This window comes from Marmota flaviventris, chromosome 16, assembly GCF_047511675.1.
Source record: "Marmota flaviventris isolate mMarFla1 chromosome 16, mMarFla1.hap1, whole genome shotgun sequence".
NCBI lineage: Eukaryota > Metazoa > Chordata > Mammalia > Rodentia > Sciuridae > Marmota > Marmota flaviventris.
In genome coordinates this window covers 16,212,980-16,231,124 of record NC_092513.1, presented here as the reverse complement: position 1 = coordinate 16,231,124, position 18,145 = coordinate 16,212,980, and the positions used below count along the sequence as shown (strand labels likewise).

Below are 18,145 nucleotides of genomic sequence, written 5' to 3'. Positions count from 1 at the left end.
ATTTACACATTTTCTATACTCTGTGGTATTTCTCTTGGCTCCCATTTCAGATCTTCATAGTCTATGTAAACAGGATCCTACTCCCAAGAACCTTCTCCTTTAAATCCATTCTGCACAACTGCCGCTAGGCTACCTGACCAACACACAGCGCTCAGACAGCCTACTAGTTCTAAATAGGCCGGGCATCTCTGACAATCTGAACATTGGAAATCTCAAGAATTTCAAGCACCATGTCTTAGATTTTGAAGTATTTCAGATTTCTGGATCAGGAATGATCAACCAGTGAAGTCTACACAAATATTCCAAATTTCAAGAAACTCTGAAACCTAAAACACTTCTGGTTGGTCCTAAGCACTTCAGATAATGATCCTCAAGTTTGTACTAATGAAGCATGGGTGGGTCACTCTCGCATTTGAGGTTGGGCACTAAATTCCTTGAGATTTCTCCAACATTAAGATTTACCTTTGAGCTTCTCTTCACTTTTGTCCTTGGTCCCAGTCACACCTTTCTTACATACTTCTGTCACTTCACCTTAGTAATTAACGTCCAACCTGACACCTTCACTCTCAGTGCCTTGTAACTGTGGTTTTCTATCTTCACTGCAAAAGCCTTCCCTGATCTCCTTCATCGAGTCTATTTTGTCTCCTCTCAAGGCCATGGAACTCTGACCATCTTCCGCTCACGAGCTCTGACAATGATCAGGTACCCGCCCTCCCAACTTGGCCACTCTGTGATCTCAGTTTCTTTAAGGCTCAGTTTCCTCACCTGTAAAATACCGATAATACCAACACCCACTTCACTCCTGTGGATATGAAACCAGATGACACGTCAAGCACAGTGCCTGACACACAGGGAAAGCTCTACCTGCTTTTCTGCTGCTGGTTCCCATCACTGTTTGCCTTCATGGGAGGGACTATGCCCCCTGGAGTAACGGCCGGGATTTCTTCCCCATGTTGTATGCTCAGTTCATAACTGCTGAGCTAAACAAATCGGATCATCCTATCACATGGCCAAGATAACAATGACGGGTGTAGGGGCACCAGATCCTGTCTTTGCAGACCTCCCTTGCAACTATTCAGCTCCACTGCTGTCATGCAAAAGCAGCCGTAAGTAAGTACTACTTTGGTGAATAGGTATATGGCCCCATTTCAATGAAGCTTTATTTCTAGAGGCAGGGAATGGACCAGATTTGCTCCACAGGCCACACAGGTCACTGCCCACGACTCAGCAATAAATGAGCCAGCAACACTTTAAAAAACTAACTTCCACTCATCAGTTAACACATCTGTTTAGACACACTAGTTTCTTTTTGCTAACTGGGATGGTTAATTTCATTAGTTAACTTGGCCAGGCCATGCTACCTATACATCTGGTCCAAAGTCCACCAAGAGAGTGTGCATGCTGTGAATTAGTACCCAATATATGGTGTGGTTTCTCCCTTGACCAGTATTCATTCATAGGATGAGGAATCAAGGGGTGGAAACGAGAGTGGCATCCCTCTTGGTTACCCAGTTTCATCTCCATGATCTATTAGAGGAGACCTTTTCATTTGGGGGATAGAGCTATTGCTCAGGCAGGGTCTCAAATGATCTCCCCACTTTAGCCTCCCAGTAGCTGGGACTAGATGTTCACAACAAGACATACAGTTCTACTAGCAGAATTTCTGATTCCCATTCCTGTGACTTTATGCTGTTAGTTTCAAATGGAGGATGATTGTGGGAGGAGAAAAAAATGCTTCCATAGGTTTGCCATCTGGACACTGGGGTCCTCATGCCTCATAGGCCTGCAAGGGAGGAAGTCACTGCGTTGGCCCAGTGACAGTCTAACAAGGGGAAGCTGGACGGTTACTCCTCAGCAAAGGAGTGTCTGGATATAAGGAATATCTTAAGGTGTCTCTGGGTTACTCTGTCCTGCAATTACAGTTGATGGAAAACCACCACCCAGTTCAGGCTAGATGAATGTCTCAGGAAGAAAGAGATAGAATACCTCACCAGGTTAACAACAAAAACACCACAAAAAATAAACATGACCAGGTGAGGAGCTTATTGGAGACAAAGGGAAAAAAATTAGTGGAAGAAAGAAGTTATGAATAGCAGCTATGACCATGTGACCAGTTTCAGAAACAAGGGCCATGATTGTCATGAGCATTTATATTCTAGAATATGTGTGCATATGTGCAAATATCTTTTTCTTATCACATTGTGTATCAATAAGATGTATTAACTTATATCACAGCATTGAAATATGGTGAACTTTAACATGACAGCATTTAAATTATAGCATATGGAGGAGAAAAATAAATATTACTTTGCATCCTTTTCTGGGGAAGGTGTCCGTGCATTTTAACATGGGGGTAGCAGCATTGCATCAGGTGGAGGTATGGCCTTATGATTGTTTCCATTTGGAGATTAAGTTCAGGAGATTAAATGTGTATGGGTGCCAAGTTGAAAAGGGGTAGACTGTGATGGGTAATTTTATATATCAATTCAACTAGGACAAAGTACTCAGATATTTGATCTCACATTATTCTAAGATTATTTGATCTACACATTTCTGTGCAGGTATTTAGATGAGATTAACAGACTGAGTAAAGCAGATTACCCTCCCGCCTGGGGTGGGCCTCATCTGGTCAGTTGAAGGATTAGTAGCAAAACACATAGACCTGCTTTGATAAAAAGGGAATTCTGCCAGGAGACTGCCTTTGGCTTACCCTGAAGATTCTGGGCTTGTACCTCCATAATCTCATGAACTGATCTTATAAATCTCAATCAAAATCTGTCTCCCCACTACACACACACCCACACACATAGCCTATTGGTTTTTTTTTTTTTTTTTTTTTTGGTCTCTGGAGAACACTAACATGCAATCTTTTTTTCTTCTAGTACTGAGGATTGAACCCAGGGCCTTTGTATGTGCTAGGCAAGCACTCTACCCCTGAGCTACAACTCCAGGTGCCTAAAATACAGCCTTTACTGGAATTCTACATTTGTACTTTGCATTTGTGGGTGATAGAATCCCTTATGACTAAATGTATCTTTAGTCAAGGAAACAATCACTAATCTATTCCCACTGATTAAAACAAATCAACTTGAAAATGTATTCTGGTGAGAAGTAAGAGCAGAAATCGTGGCAGAGGGACCTTTGGCAGCAGAGTCCACTTTCCCTGGAAATATTCAGCCCTTGGTTACACTAGTCACAGGTGCTGTGCTCTCATTTTAAGGGGAGAAAGCCTAGGCATTTGAAACCACAATATCTAACATTTAAAGAAACTAAGTATGGGGTATCCATAGGATGTATTTTTCAGTAACACTGAGCAAGGTCTTTCTTTAGTTAGGATCTTAAATTGGCCTCAACTTAATTTTCTTTGGAATCTGCCAAACTGCATTATAAAGGACACAGCTGTTGACTGAGAAGAGCTGGCTCATAAAGAAAAGCAATTCTAATTTTCATGGGTTTTTTTCCTGCCAGGCTCTGATCAATAGAACTGGCTTGCAGAGAGAGATTCGGCTTAGAGAGACCTCAGGCCTCAACAATGTTATGTGAAATACTTTCCAAAGCAGCTGTCCATGGCAGCTTTCTCAAAGGTCAGTCATGATTTAATGAACTCTTCCATCCTTCTACCAAAGACAGCAACACACAGGAGGGATTCATCTATTTCCAACTGATGAAGACATTGTACTCCGTGAGACAACGCAACAGAATTAGCTTGGCTGGGCTCCACATCCTCCCTCCAGAGACACCTGGCTTCCTGGGCAGTAGTGAAGAAAGCTCTTTCACGTGCTCCATCCCAGACTGCGCAAATTAACCCCAGGCTTTTCAGTCTCTGATGGGCCGGGGATGAAGCTCAGTGATAGAGTGCTTATTTAGCAGGTGCCAGGCGCTGGGTTCAACCCCCAAGTCCTGCAAAACCAAACCAAATGCCCTCTCCCGACACTCCCTGGTGCTTTCTATGTCCCTGCTAGACTGGAATCCTCTTCACCACTCCAACTACCTGGCTAAGACCTGGGCAGCCTTCCTTGATAACCCCACTTAAGTATCCCCGCGAGTCCACCTGGTCTTCCATGTTGTGTGTTACCTTTGAACAGCTGCTGCACTCAATTGTCTCTAAGGCACACACTGCATCTATTAATAGTGACAGCAGCAGCCACCACTTACTGAGTGCTTAAGAACTGGCCTCCTGTTCCAAGTACTTTACATGAGGCAAAGTTTAAACGTCCGTATGACCCTAGTACCAATACCTGCCTGTAAAAACTTAAGGGTTAGAAAATTAACTTTCCCAAGGTCATACTGAGCAGGACGTGGAAGCTCAGTTAGAATCCAGGTCTGATTCCATATGATCTGCCTCCCGTCTCTGCAGTACACACCTGACAGCTGGGCTCATCTTAACATCTCTGTGTGCAGTGCTAGGCTGAGCATTTAGATAGCGTCCCCTGATGGTCATGCAAAGGGGCTTAAAGTTTAGCACATGAAAACCAGGCAGAGGGAACAAGGAGGGTTGATTGTAATTTGTCTATGAAATGCTGATTAGGGAATTATAGCCTATTAAGAATGATATCTCAAAAAACCCTCACTGTATATGAATACCTCATGTGATGATTTAGATAGAGCATGTCACATATGACTAAATTAGCAAGGAATTTTATGCCAAGGAAGAATTATACATAAACACAGATAACCAGACAGATAATATTCTATACACATCTGAACTTCATAGACTTCTAATGATTAGTCATGAATAGAAAGATGAGGCCATCTTTTACATTACATACCTTCTGGGATACACTGTCCAAGAACAAATTTATACCCTTTGCAGCACTTTTTCCTAAGAGATAAACAAACAAAAAGGCATTTTAATTATGGTGACTATGACATTAAAAATAAAATTGTTTTTGAGTGAAAGAACTTATGCCCAGGAAAAACTAAGCAATAAAGTAGAGATGGGATACTTTTAAGTCATTTAAAATTAAATAGAAAAATATTGCAGAACAGGACCCAGGATCTGACACAAAACACATGAAATCAACCCTCTGAATGCTGTGAAGTAATGAACTGAGATGTCAAGGTACTTACACTATAAAAAGAACGATGACAACTTGAGCTGCCACCTATGACGAGCTAGAGATTTCACTTTTAATCTAACCAAGTAAATTGCACAATAAAGGAAAAATATCCTCTCCAAGAACAAGATCACAAAGATGCAGGGTCTCCACCACATGTGCAATGTGTGACCTTCTCAAAAGGGAAAACTATCAGTGAGTCAAACGCCCAGAAAACCCACCATATTGGAATGATCAGACATTAAGCTAGCTATTAAACTAATTAACTATGTTCAGTGACATAAATAAAAATATAATGAATTTAAAAAGCAGGAAATCTCAGAAGAGAAACTATTAAAAGAATATGGAATTCCTGGAACTGTAAAATGTATCTGAAATTTTTTTTGGAAAAATCTGATAAGGTTGAAGAATGGAGACACGATCCAGGAAAGAACTAGTAAGTTTGGAAGCAAATTGATGGAAATGATCCAATATCAAGCAAAAAAAAAAATTAGATATCTTTTATAAATGTAGACTCAGGGTCATGTGGGGCCAGTATCGGAGGTCTAACATGACCATAACCAATGGTTATGTTTGGAATTCCAAAAGGAGAGCAGTGAATGGAGTGGAACAAAGTGCTTTAAAAAAAAAAAAAAACCTGAAAAATTCCCAAATTTTGTCTGAGACAAATTTGCAAATTAAAGTTTAGCAGATACTCAATAGGTTAAACACATTCTCATAAACACATACACAAAATCCCTAAGGACATCATAGTCATACTGCTCAAAACAAAACTTTGAAGATGGGAGAATTATGTATCATTCAGAGAAAGTATAATTTTAATGACAATGAGCTTCTCATTAAAAAAAGAAAGTATTGGTAGCCAGAAGAAAGTGGTATGGCATTTAAGTGCTGAGAAGACAAACCTGTCTTTATATCCAGTGAAAATATCCTTTAAGAATGAAGATGAACTAGACATTTCAGATAAAAGGAAACTAAGAATTCATTACCAGATCTGCAAGACAAGGAATGCTAAGGAAAGTTCTTCAGGCCAAACAAATTATACTTGAGGGATATGAGTTACAGGAAGGACTGCAGAACATCACAAGTGGTAGATATCTGGATATATGTAGAAGATTATTTTTGCTCTTCATTTTTATGAAGTATTATAATATCTTGCAAACTTTATAATGTAGATGCAATAAAAATCATAACTAGGGGGAAACGGACCTATATGGTTACAAGTTTCTACATTTTACCTGAAAAACATCAACATTTCCACTGGAACTGGAGCAAACGTCCCTGTGCGTCTCCATGGCTCCTGCTACTTTCCCTTCCCGTCTCTCCCAGATGGAGTCCATGTGAACTTTCCTTCACCACTTCCAACATCACACAGAGGCAGAGTTACCATATTCAAGTCATCTTCAAAACTCAAGAATACACCCCAAGTTACCTTGAGTTGACATAATAGCTAAATTTAAAAAAACTGCTTCTTTGTAATAGAAGTCAGATGCAAGGTTACTGCTATAGCAATGTCAGTCTCACTTTTGTCTGGACACACTGTCTAGGTGGAAAAGAAGCTCAGTTAAATATAGTCTAGCAGCTGGGCATGCAGTTGGCATGCAGCATACAGACCACTGGAATGAAATACTACATATATGGTGTAGTGAAGAAAGATGCACAAACAACTGATTTGGGAAATTAGGTATGTCTGCAGATATAGTGAAGCCAGTTCTCACCTTCAACAAATGGCCAGAATGCTCAACCAGGTTACATTAGGACTTCTATTTAAGAATTTTTAATACATCTAATTTTTCCTGACTTTTTAAATCAACATTTTTTTTTACTTTTGCAAATTTGCATAATTATTGGTCAAATCAATTTGTATCAACTGGTGACTTACCTTTCATAGGAGAAACTTAATCTTACTACACAAAATTAAATCCATAATTTATAAATCTTAAGAAAAATGAAATTTACAAGCATTATATTTTCCAGGAGAATTTTGCAGTCCAATTGGGTACAGCTACACCACTCCATTCCCCTCTGCAGCATTTTCCACATGCAACCCAGCTGTGGGAGAGATCTTCAAAAGCAGAGAAGAGTTTTCAAAAGGAAAACAGTGGCATTTGGGATGCTCTCAAAACACGGTTGACTGAAACAGTTAAGGTTCCCCTTCCCCCACCCATACATTTGCCTGCCTATACTCATCTTCCAGTATAGATTTATCTGAATCTTTCTTCAGCATATGTATCCATCCAACTTACTCATATTAATGACATGTGGCAAGGTCCAGAATTTAGGCATAATTTCCTAACATCTCCAACTAAAATATAATCTTACATGCCCAAGGGGGTTATAAATGATGCTGATGATTTGCAACAGACGTGGAGAATCTACCTTTACAATTCATGGGACTCAAACTCAGCCTAGTTTTCCATGGTTTTTAAAAAAGCTCCTAGCAACCAAAAATTGCTAGATTTTTAATGAATGCTCTATAAAGCCAGTTATTACCTACTGTATTACTTGGGGCTGTCCTGTAGAAAGCTCCAAGAGGAAGAGCAACACACTAGATGGTCAGAAACTCAAGTTATCCATGAAAAATTCAGGCACGAAACACATGTGTTTTTGATTCTGAAATCTCACACCACATTTAAGCATGTGGTTGTATTTGCCCGTTTCTATTTAAAAGCTGCAGCTAAGGTACAGTGTCAGATGTTTAAAGGCATTTTAAAGTTTATAACAACTGGATACGACCCTTACACTCTCCACATCCCAACGTTGAACTTGGGCACTGTGACTCTTGAGCATTTTGAGGACTTGAAATTGCCCACACAGTGGTACCAGAAGCAACCTGCCATTTGCTTTTTGTGAAATTAAACTACGGTGATATGATCTGACATGCTTCTAAAAGGCTACAGAGCTCTGTCTGATAATGGAACTTTCTGGATGGGCAGGTATCATTTACCTGCCTGGCTAAGAATGAACTTCCCCTTCGGATTTTCTCTTAATTGCACACTGACCCAGCTCTCTGCTCAAGAGAGGAGCAAGATTCCAGTTCAACCTCCTGCCTTCCTCAGAGTTCCTGGGAACGCAGTATTCTGCATGTTAAACATCCAATCATAAATCGCCTTTTAAATAAATAATGAAATACAAGAAAGTCTAAAAAATAAACACTGGCTGCATGTTATACCATTTCAAGGATGACTTACAACATTATTTACGTATAACAAAGTTGAGACGGCCAAAAGGAAATCTTGTCATGCAAGCCAGGGCACTTGTTAGATCTCAGTACAAACACTGCTGTGCAATTTTTATCTTCAAGGAAAACAAACGAAGATGAGGAACACTTATGAGGACTCTGGGAGGCAGTGGTTCTTACCATGCGTCACGTGTTGGGGCTGGCTTTTCCAAATGCAAATGTTTCTCTCATTTCTTGGCAAGAGAGGCTGCGATTAGATGGCTGTTACATAGAAAGGATGACTCTGGTAATTAAGAAAGTCTGGGGAGGCTTCCCTTGGGTGCCCCTGAGAACTGTCAGGAGTTTTAAAAAAAGAAGCGGGGAGGTGGGGGCAGCCAGAAATACAGCCCATCCGCAAGGTGTGATAGTGAGCTTTGGGAGGGGAAAAAACTAAACTTGAAAAATAAAGATAACATCATCATACTGGATCACTGGAGTCTAGAGAAGATTTTTTTTTTTTTTTAAATCTGCCTACAGAATTAGAGGACTAGCAGGGACCGAAAGCCAAGTGAGTCAGTAGATAAACTCCTGCCACAACAGAAATTTTCCTAAGCTCTCCCTGGATTCCATTACATAACTGCCTACTTATGCACCTAGGTATCAGATTGTTTTAAAAAACAAGAACTGTATTTGAGAGAATTTTATAGCTCTTGGTGCCAAGCCATTTGCTGGTTTGGGGGCCCAGCAAATCTGGTTTTATAATTCTGTCTCTAACATTTAACAAGCTGGGAATATGACCTTAGGCTTGCTTCTTAAATTTGCCGAGTTTCAGACATGTGGATAAAACATGGATAAATAATATTTGTCTTATAGGAACGCTGCAGGGATGAGAAAGAATATGATGAAGGAGCCTAGCGTGGGCCTGGCTTGGGTAAGAATCGTGTTCTAGCTGCAGCTTTTTGCAGACAGCAAAAGCAAATTTTTTTTTTTTTAAGTAACCTCCTTTTTTTTTTTTTTTTTAAGTCAACTTCAAATAATAAACTCACAAACGACATGCTCCATGGATTTAGGAAATTAACCCTGAAACACAATATATGAATGTGGCAATGAAATGTTGGGAGTGGTTGAAATGTGGATGAAAAGTTGGGAGTGGTTTTGCAGAGAGGAGTAACTTCAAACCTAGGTGCCTCCATAGATGGTTACCATGGAGAAAGAAGCTAAGCCAGATAGCAAAGAAAGTGAAGGCCAGAAGTCTGTGAGGTGACCTGAAAATCTGATGAAAAGCTAGACTTCAGTTCCCTCTCCAGTTCCAAGCAATTGGCCAAACATTCTTTGCCTACTAATGCAATCAAATTGTTTTGGAAAATTGTACCCCGTTCCAGGCTATGGGACACCAAGCCAGAGCATAGACACACAGAATTTCCAGATATTGTTAAAGAAATCCTTCAGTTTAGTATATCATTCCAATAACAGGCTCTCCTGAATCGCTTTTAAAAAAGCAAGAGATTAGAATTGAGTAACCAAGAAAGCCCTTAACGAGCATGAGACTTAAAAGTGAGAAAATCCCATTTGCCTGATTTATTTTATCATTCTTACCATCCTGAAGTGTGCCCGAGAACAGTCCATAGGAAACTTCGGCCAGGAAGCACACAGAATATGATCTCTTAGGGATTATTTTAAAGAGCTGAAGATTTAAAAGTGGTTCTGAATTTCTTTGTGAAATGCCTTACAGTGAGCAATCTTTCCTCTCTTCCTTTTACCTTCTCCCTTTCCTGCAACCTTCACGGAACCTCGCTCAACTTTATGGGAGCTACCACAATTCCTTTTAGAGTCCCGATAACAGAAGTGAGTAAAACAACCCACTCTGATTTGGGTGTGCTTGGTCCACCCTTTTAACCAGAAAGAGAATTCTTCCTAGGCAAATGTAATAGTCATTCCACATCAAAATCACCAAGGTAAACTCAAAGCCAAACCAACCCCCCAAACTCATTGATTCATCCCCATGTGCACTTGTTATTACAAGTCCTGGGGTCAATGTTGAAAGACTCTTAATGGGCATTTTAGGCCTAATCTGCTTGTACACACAATTATTGATGGTTAAGGTCAATTGAGGAAAACAGTATGGCGGTTCCTAAAGACTGAAACGGTCACCATATGATCCAGTTATTCCATTTCAACCTTCTCCAAAGAACTGAAAGCAGGGGCTCAGATATTCATAATAGCCAAAAGATGAAGCAACCCAAGTATCCATTGAGAGGGGAACAGATAAAATGTGGGAAGGAAGTCTTGCTGCAGGCTGCACCCCAGGGAGACCTTGAAGGCACTGTGCTCATTCAAATAGGCCAGGCGCAAAAGGGCAGCGTGTGAATCTGCTTATGAGATACTTACAACAGTCACATTCAGAGACAAGGTGGGACAGCTGCTGCAGGGACGGTGGGTCAGGGAACAAGGACTTTCTGTTCAATGAGGTTACAGTTTCAGTGTGGGCAAATGAAAAAGTTCTAGAAATGGATGGTGGTAATGGTTGCAGAACAATGTTAAGGTACTTAGTGCTACAGAATTATACATTTAAAATGATCAGAATAGTAATTTTTTTGTCTATGTTGCTCCACATACATTAGATTAAATGAAGAGGCAACACAGTTGAAGTCATTCTTCTAAACTTTAAAAACCTTAATCACGAACCTTAGTCACGGTGTCAGCTGAACCATAGCCATTTGAATGAGGGAAAAATTTAAGTATTTGTGGAGAATTACTCTTTGATGGGGGCAGGAAAACAACTAGAAGATATAAATTCCAACAAGACTGCAAGCAATGTTTTCAGCCAACAGATATTCATCATATACTCAGAAGAGCTGGGGGTTAGGGTCCTGGGCCTTGGACATGAACTTCCAGGTTTGAATCCAGGTTCTCTACCCTCCTCCGATGAGCTCTACCTCAATTTCCTCATCAGTAGAATAGGATAGCAACAGTACCCAACCTACAGGTGAGGGTTAGCAAGCTCAACCCGCCAAGATCTTAGTAAGGGCTGGCACACATCAAGCCCAACCAAAAAGCTACCTGCTGCGTCCCCACCCCAGCCCACCTCAAGGACACCAGGATGCAGCAGAGCGGGCAGACCAGGGAGGAAGTGTCCCACTAGGGTGACGCCTGTCACACATGGCTTTAACTGAGTGGCAGTCAGGCCTCCCCGACAGCAACACGGGACCAGCACCTCAGTGAGGTGTGTCCTGTCTCCCTGTCACTACTGCACAGAGATGGTTCTCAGCCTTAAGAAAAGCCCTCAGTCTAGTAGACACCCCTCCCTGTGATCACCACTCTCAGAGGTGAAAGTGTCTGATAGGAGCTGTTTATGGAAAGCTGGCATGGGAACTCACAGGAAATGCAACGGCCGCCTACCCGGCCAGGCTGAGAACACACCTGGTCACCCCTCTGAGCCGTTTCCAGCAGTTGGTTGGATCTTCCCACATACCAGTGTGCTCCACAGGCAGAGTCAAGGTCCTCAGCAGATGGGTGGTCAGAGTCCAGAGATGAGAGACTTGGATTCACTTCCTCTTTGCAACTAACCTCAACGCTACACACTCCAGCTGTCTCCTAGCCCCTTTCCCCTCCCATTACTCCCAAGTGAGTGTCCACCTAGGCAACCATCATCATCCTGATGGCTGATTGCCTTTCCCCTCCCACCACCATTCAGATATGGTGATTTTTTTTTAATGTTAAGAAATACAACATTCTTTTAAATATAAGAAATTGAAAAGTGGGAGTGGGTTGAAGCTATCTTTGCAAAAAATGTTATCTACATGCATGCTTACATATGAAGAATGAGATTCATTTTTACATTAAGTGTATGAAAATAAGATTAGGTATTCACCACAATATGGTCAAGTGGTGCTCCTTATGTGGGCAATATAAAAGATGTTCTTGTGTTTTAATTTTCTGTAATGAGCATTAATTGGGTTTATAATAAAAGGAACTAAAGGAAATAACTCAAGGATCATTTTCCCAAGTCTTCTGGTACCTTTCTAATGCCAGGCTTGGCAGTGGCTTCAGAAACTTCTGGTTCTGGAAACTGGTTAGCGTAATGTAACATTCAGGAGCACAGGTTTGAACAGGACTGCACTGACCAGGATCCACTAAACCAACTCAAGACTGGGAGGCGACTCCTTCACGAAGTCACCATGACCAAGGTGATCTCCGCTAAGCTGCTTTCGGCCTAGTCACTGAGAACCAGTGTGTGGCAGTCATTAAATTGCTTTAGGAAATTACAGCATAATTCAGTAGTCTGTTCATTAACTTTTCCACCTCATTTAACCGGTTTAACAGAGGTTCGCTGTACAGGAAAATGTTCATTGAACAGTTTTCCCATTTGTGAGGCACATATAAACCAACCACCCTCTGCTCTCACAGTTCCCACAGTTACTTACTTCTGGAAGCTCTGCTTGGAAACCTTACTCTGTGGTTATTCTCTGAAGGCAGGGCACGGAACAGCACAGACCGCTCCCTGGCAGCAATTTGGTTCACTGCATGCAGTAACTTTGTGGGACTAATGTCAAAGTCCTAGACATTTCTTTATTTTGAGGCTCTCCTTTAAGTGTTATAGTAATGCCCAAATGCTTAATAATGCTACAATAGGGGCTGGGGTTGTAGCTCAGTGGAAAAGTGCTTGCCCAGCATGTGTGAAGCACTGGGTTTGATTCTCAGCACATACAAATAAAGGTCCATCAACTAAAAACTATTTTAAAAAAATACTGCTACGATAGCTTTATCAAGCCGACTGTATCTTCTGTAATAGCATCATGCTTGATAATTAGTACAGCATCTCAACAAGGCTGGTTACTGCCCAATCACAAAAGTTTCTGCTTTTACTCAAAAGTTTCTGCTTTCTTTCCTGCCATATCCTTCCACTGTGTGGATTCTACCTGAAGTTCAGCCATTGCCTTCTTAATCCTCTTCCTCAAGGCTAGATCCTTTCTTAGGATTTCAACTCTGACCTTCTGCTCAAGACTCCTAAATGGCAAACCCTAGACACCTTGAGCACCTTCATCTTGCTGAACTATATTTAGGTTTCTTCGAGTTACAAGCTCTTTCATTTGTAATGAGAAAATAGAAAAAAGCTAATGGAAAAAATAAAGTTTTTTGACTGTTAAGATGGGAAAGAATTCTAATGGAGTCAGAGCTCTAAGGCAAACTACCCACAGGCCTGCTTTTAAGTATTGCCTTTTCTCTTCCTTCTACAAGACCCAAACCATCCACAGCCTTTTCGAGTCACTACTATGGCACAGACAGCCGTTTTCCTGTACTTTTCCCACAAAAATGGAAACCATGTTACAGCTGGGTACTTAAGAACCCAGAATAGCAGCAGAGTTTCCCAGCCTCTCATCCCACCACCTTCAGCTTGACAACTGGCCTGGCCAACAAGATGCAAGTGACCATTAGGTTTGCAACTTTCAGATGGTGCCTTAAATGGAAGGGAACATGGCCTCTCCCTTCTTTTTCAACTTCCCACGAAGGGGAATGTAACTGTGGTGGTGGTACACCACCCAGGACAACGTGAGGAAATACCTGGGTGATGGGTAGATCTTAAAGAACCCAATCCAATACATTGTGCCATCACCATGAGTACCCAGGACATCCGACAGTTACATATAAGAGGGGAGAAAAAAAAAACTGTCTTAATTAAGCTATTTTTGGTTTCATTATTGGAGCCTAAAACACAAAGCTAAAATGATGGCCAGAATTGGTTCCTAAAGAGAAAAGCTACTGAAATAGAAGGTTAAGAAGCCAAAGGTGAGCAGAGGAGATAAGGCCTTTGTTTTGCTCCAGCAACAACTGTGCATGGAGGCTTTGAACCTGATGAAATGTTAATCTTTGGAATGTAAATACCTGGAAATTTCCTTGTAAATGATTCAAGGCTGAATGATGCTCTGTCTTAACAGGGCAACAATCTTTCACCCCAAAGTGGGCAGAGTTTCACTGGCACTCAGTCCCATTTTTCATGCATTTCACCAGGTAAATGAAGCATTTCCAGAGAGATCTCAGTATAAGGAGATGCAATAGATTTGCTGATTCAAATTGTTACCCTTTTTTTTTTGGCCAGTCACTTGAGAATTAAGTGAGGAAATCTGAAAGTTTCACTGGTGATGAATTTGAAAAGACCGGGGACCCATCAGGGGTCATCCTTTATAGGTTAATTATTCATGACATGACACATCCTATCCCACATGCATAAAACCCTTAGGGAATGAAATACACATGGCATCAGTTCAAGGTCTAAGTCACTGGAGAAACTCATACAACATCCAATGTATGATCTATTTCCAAATCATTTGCAGATAATAGGAATCTTCTATTTATAAAGGTCAGAATTTAAAATAATGAGCCAATAATGCAATAAAAATTTTAATTCAGGTTAAAAACTGGAAGCATTGACTTAATTAAACCCATACTAATTGAGCACTTGCTATGCGTTTTCTGTAGCTTAATTCTCACAAATGACTTGTTTTTCAAAGGAGTTGAGGTGAAACATGAGCCTAGATGGCTGGGCTCCAGAGGTCACCTCTGCCCTGAGCTGGGTGGTATAGGAGACAGATGAGTAAGATTAGCAACTCATCCTCAATGACAATGTGGGAGAAATGCATATGCACAGATAGGGATAACACAAAAGAGCATTAAAAGCAACCCAGTAGACCTACAATGAGATCTCTCAGGGCAACCGAGTTAATACTCAGGGGCAAAGAAGTATGTAGTGTGTTGGAGGTGCCCCTGACTGGCAGACACCAGGCTCCATGAGGTGTTACCTTTCATGGGGATATAAAAGATAGGCTAACTCGTGAGCCCTTGAACCAGCACCAATACAGTGATGCCTATGCTGGGTGATCTCAGCTTCCCCTGAGCAATAGCTTCCTTCATGCTCGTTCAGGATATCCTTCAACAGTTTATAGGGTGCATTTCCCAAACCTGAATTTATTTCCTACGAGGGTACAGAGAACCATAATATGTGGTTAGGCTGGAAAAAGAAAAAGACTGCAGACAGGTCAGTTAAAAAGGCTGCTGAAATGTTTCATCTAAGAGATGAGAGTGTGTCCATCAGGGTAGTGAGACTTGAAAAATGGGCTTTAAAAATATTTGAGGGAGACTCTATAGGACTTCCTAACTGCTGGGTGTGAAGAAAGCAATGAAAAGTCAGAGACGAGACAGTTATTTTAACATTGCTGCCTGAAGAATGATACTGTCATTTCCTAATACAGGTTAAGTCTGCAGAGTGTGAAATTTGGATTTTTGGAGCAGAGATTTTGGGATGACTAGAAGGCCTCACATCAGTTGGTACATCTGTCTAATATATTCAGGGCTTTAGGCAGCTCGAGGGCGAGCAGCAGGTGGAGGTGGGCAGGGACTGACTCCAGAGCAGCAGACGCAGCTGAGCAGTTGACACTCTCACCCAAGGAGGTCAGGGGCCCAGAAGGAGACTTGGGAACATGTCCTCCTGAAGAACTGAACACATTCAGGAAGCCAGAGAGAAAAAGAACTAGTCAGAAGTGACATCAAGAAGCTAACAAACTTATGAGATTAGGCAAATCATTCCTGCATTGTCTGTTTCCTCTACCTGGAGGAGGAAAAAAGGGGGGCAGACCTTGGACGTGGGAAATCATTAAGGTCTCTTCCAACTTAAAAAGATGCTGGCTGCAATACATTTTATATAAAACAGTTACAGTATGAAATGTCCCATTAATAGGTATCTTTTTCAGGGTGGTCCTCAGGGGACAAAAGCATTAGAAAGGATTGTTTAAAGCAGATAGTCTTTGATCACTCCAGATGTTGGTGTGAAATGTTATTTCAAAGTGTTTTATAAACACATAAGAGCCACCTCTGGTGTACCTTTAGCTGCGACATGTACTTTTTTTTTTTTTTTTTTTTTTAACAATAGTCTAAGGTGCACAGGGGAGCACAGAGCAGCCCTGATGCTTGGCCACCTGCCACTCACATCTAGAAGTCATTACCAGGTGAATCTACTCCAGTGGTGGTTCTGAAACAGAATCACCCATTGGTCAATGCACGGCTAAATTTGACAAGGTCCTCCAAGGCCAGGACTAGACAGATGTTCTTAGCGCAAAGCAGACCCACTTTCAATACATCTTAAGCTCCTTGACAGCTGAACAATTTAATTAAAGGGAGGGCTGCCCCATCTCTATATTCAATGTGTTATAGACTGGTCATTTACCATTTCTTTTTTGCAATTTTCATATAGTGTCTTAGAATAAGTAAGTCTGAACAACAACTACTATGGTTTGGGGCTTTGGGATGAAAGGCAACTTTCCACAGAGTATCTTACAGGTTATGGGAGGACAGTCACACTGCTAGTATCAGATAACCCTGTCTGTTGACCATGAGCTGCTACAGAGCGGGGGGTTGAGCCTTAGTTGTCTTGAGCATTTAGCCTGCGCATGAACGATCACAGATGCTCAGCCTGGTTTTCCTGAATTGAAGTTGGCGAGAATTCTTTCCTTGCGAAGAACCTATCCAAGAGGCTATTTATAAAAATAAGGTTTATGGCTTTCTCTCTGCATTCTCTCTCCTGGCCTCTTGTGGGCTCTCATTCATTCATTCTTTCCTCCTTTCTGTATCATGGGTAGAAAAGGAATTAAGGATTGCCAGAAGCCAGATATCGACTCAAAATAGTACCTGGCACGTGGCGTACACTCATGTTTTTTTTTTGTAGGAAACAATGACAAATGGATCATTTTACCATCTTCAGCCTCCTGGGTCTGAAAACTTTCCACTTGATCTGTTTAGACACCATCTACTCTGCTGTTTCTGGTGAGGAACTGGGAGTCTCAGGCAGTCCAAGCAAGCTATTACTGGTGAAGCTCGACCCAGGGGTTGACTGGTAGCTTCTTAGCTGGACAGGGCAGCCAAGGACATTCATTTTGTACTCCTGCTATGCATCATATAGGCCTGTATGTTTAGGGGTCCTGACTAATCAAAACCATAAACAAGTACAAGAATGGGGAGGTGACACACGGCATCATGGTCACAGGCCAATGTTTTAAAGACAGGCACATATTAAGACTAGGATCTGACTCTGCCACTCACTCTTTTCATTAATTGATATAAGTTACATGTAAGAAGTGTCCGTTTCTTCTAAGTAGAATACCAACATCTACTTTGTTACTAAAAATATTAAGTGAGATGTATGAATTATTCAGTTCAATACCTGCAGTAGAGGGTATGTCCCAGGAAGGAAAGTGGTAGTTACAGAGTAATAGTGATTGTTACTGTCCCTCAACATAAGGTTGAGGTATATATTAAATGAAAGTTTAGCATAGTTATGATGAAGCACTATGAAGTACAGGAATGAAGGATCACAGCACAGCAACCTAGATGCATCAACAACAACTGAAGGCTGACCTTGGGCATGTCACCGATATATGCCTTGGGGAAATGCAAAGAATTATGTGAAAAGAGCTCGAACTATCATTGAGGACACCAGATATCAGTAATGTTTATCAACATGAGCTTTAAAAATAATAAAATACCCAGGACACCAAACAGCACCCAGTTCATTAACAATCTCCAAAGGATGGAGTGGGCCCATTTGGGCACAGCCTTGAGAGTTCTTCTGAGATGGGATCTGGATCTCGGGTTGGATGATCCTACTAGGGCACAATGAGGACATACAGAGAACAATGAGGAGGTGCTCCTCACCTTGGTCAAGAGACATAACACTGCTTTACTCACTTGTTATATGGTGATGATCATTGGTGTCTTGTTATCTAGAACATAATGTGGCTCAGTATCCCTTGGACCAGAGGTATCAGCCACTGTGCTTATGGTCCACAGGTCTTCCTGAATAAAACTGTCCCCATGGTCTTATGATCATGCAGTATGGATATTCTGGCTTGGTACCATGAGGCATTGCACCACCCCTTCA

At 41.3% G+C, this 18,145-nt stretch overlaps 1 protein-coding gene across 1 annotated transcript in view; it reads right to left on the bottom strand.

The window, feature by feature from the left end:
• Positions 1–18,145, bottom strand: part of Ccbe1 (collagen and calcium binding EGF domains 1) — a 214,719-nt gene that overhangs the window by 31,729 nt on the left and 164,845 nt on the right. Inside the window, exon 3 of the mRNA XM_027948991.2 lies at positions 4,770–4,822. Coding sequence (XP_027804792.1) covers positions 4,770–4,822 — 53 coding nt within the window. The remainder of the gene's footprint in view (positions 1–4,769; positions 4,823–18,145) is intronic.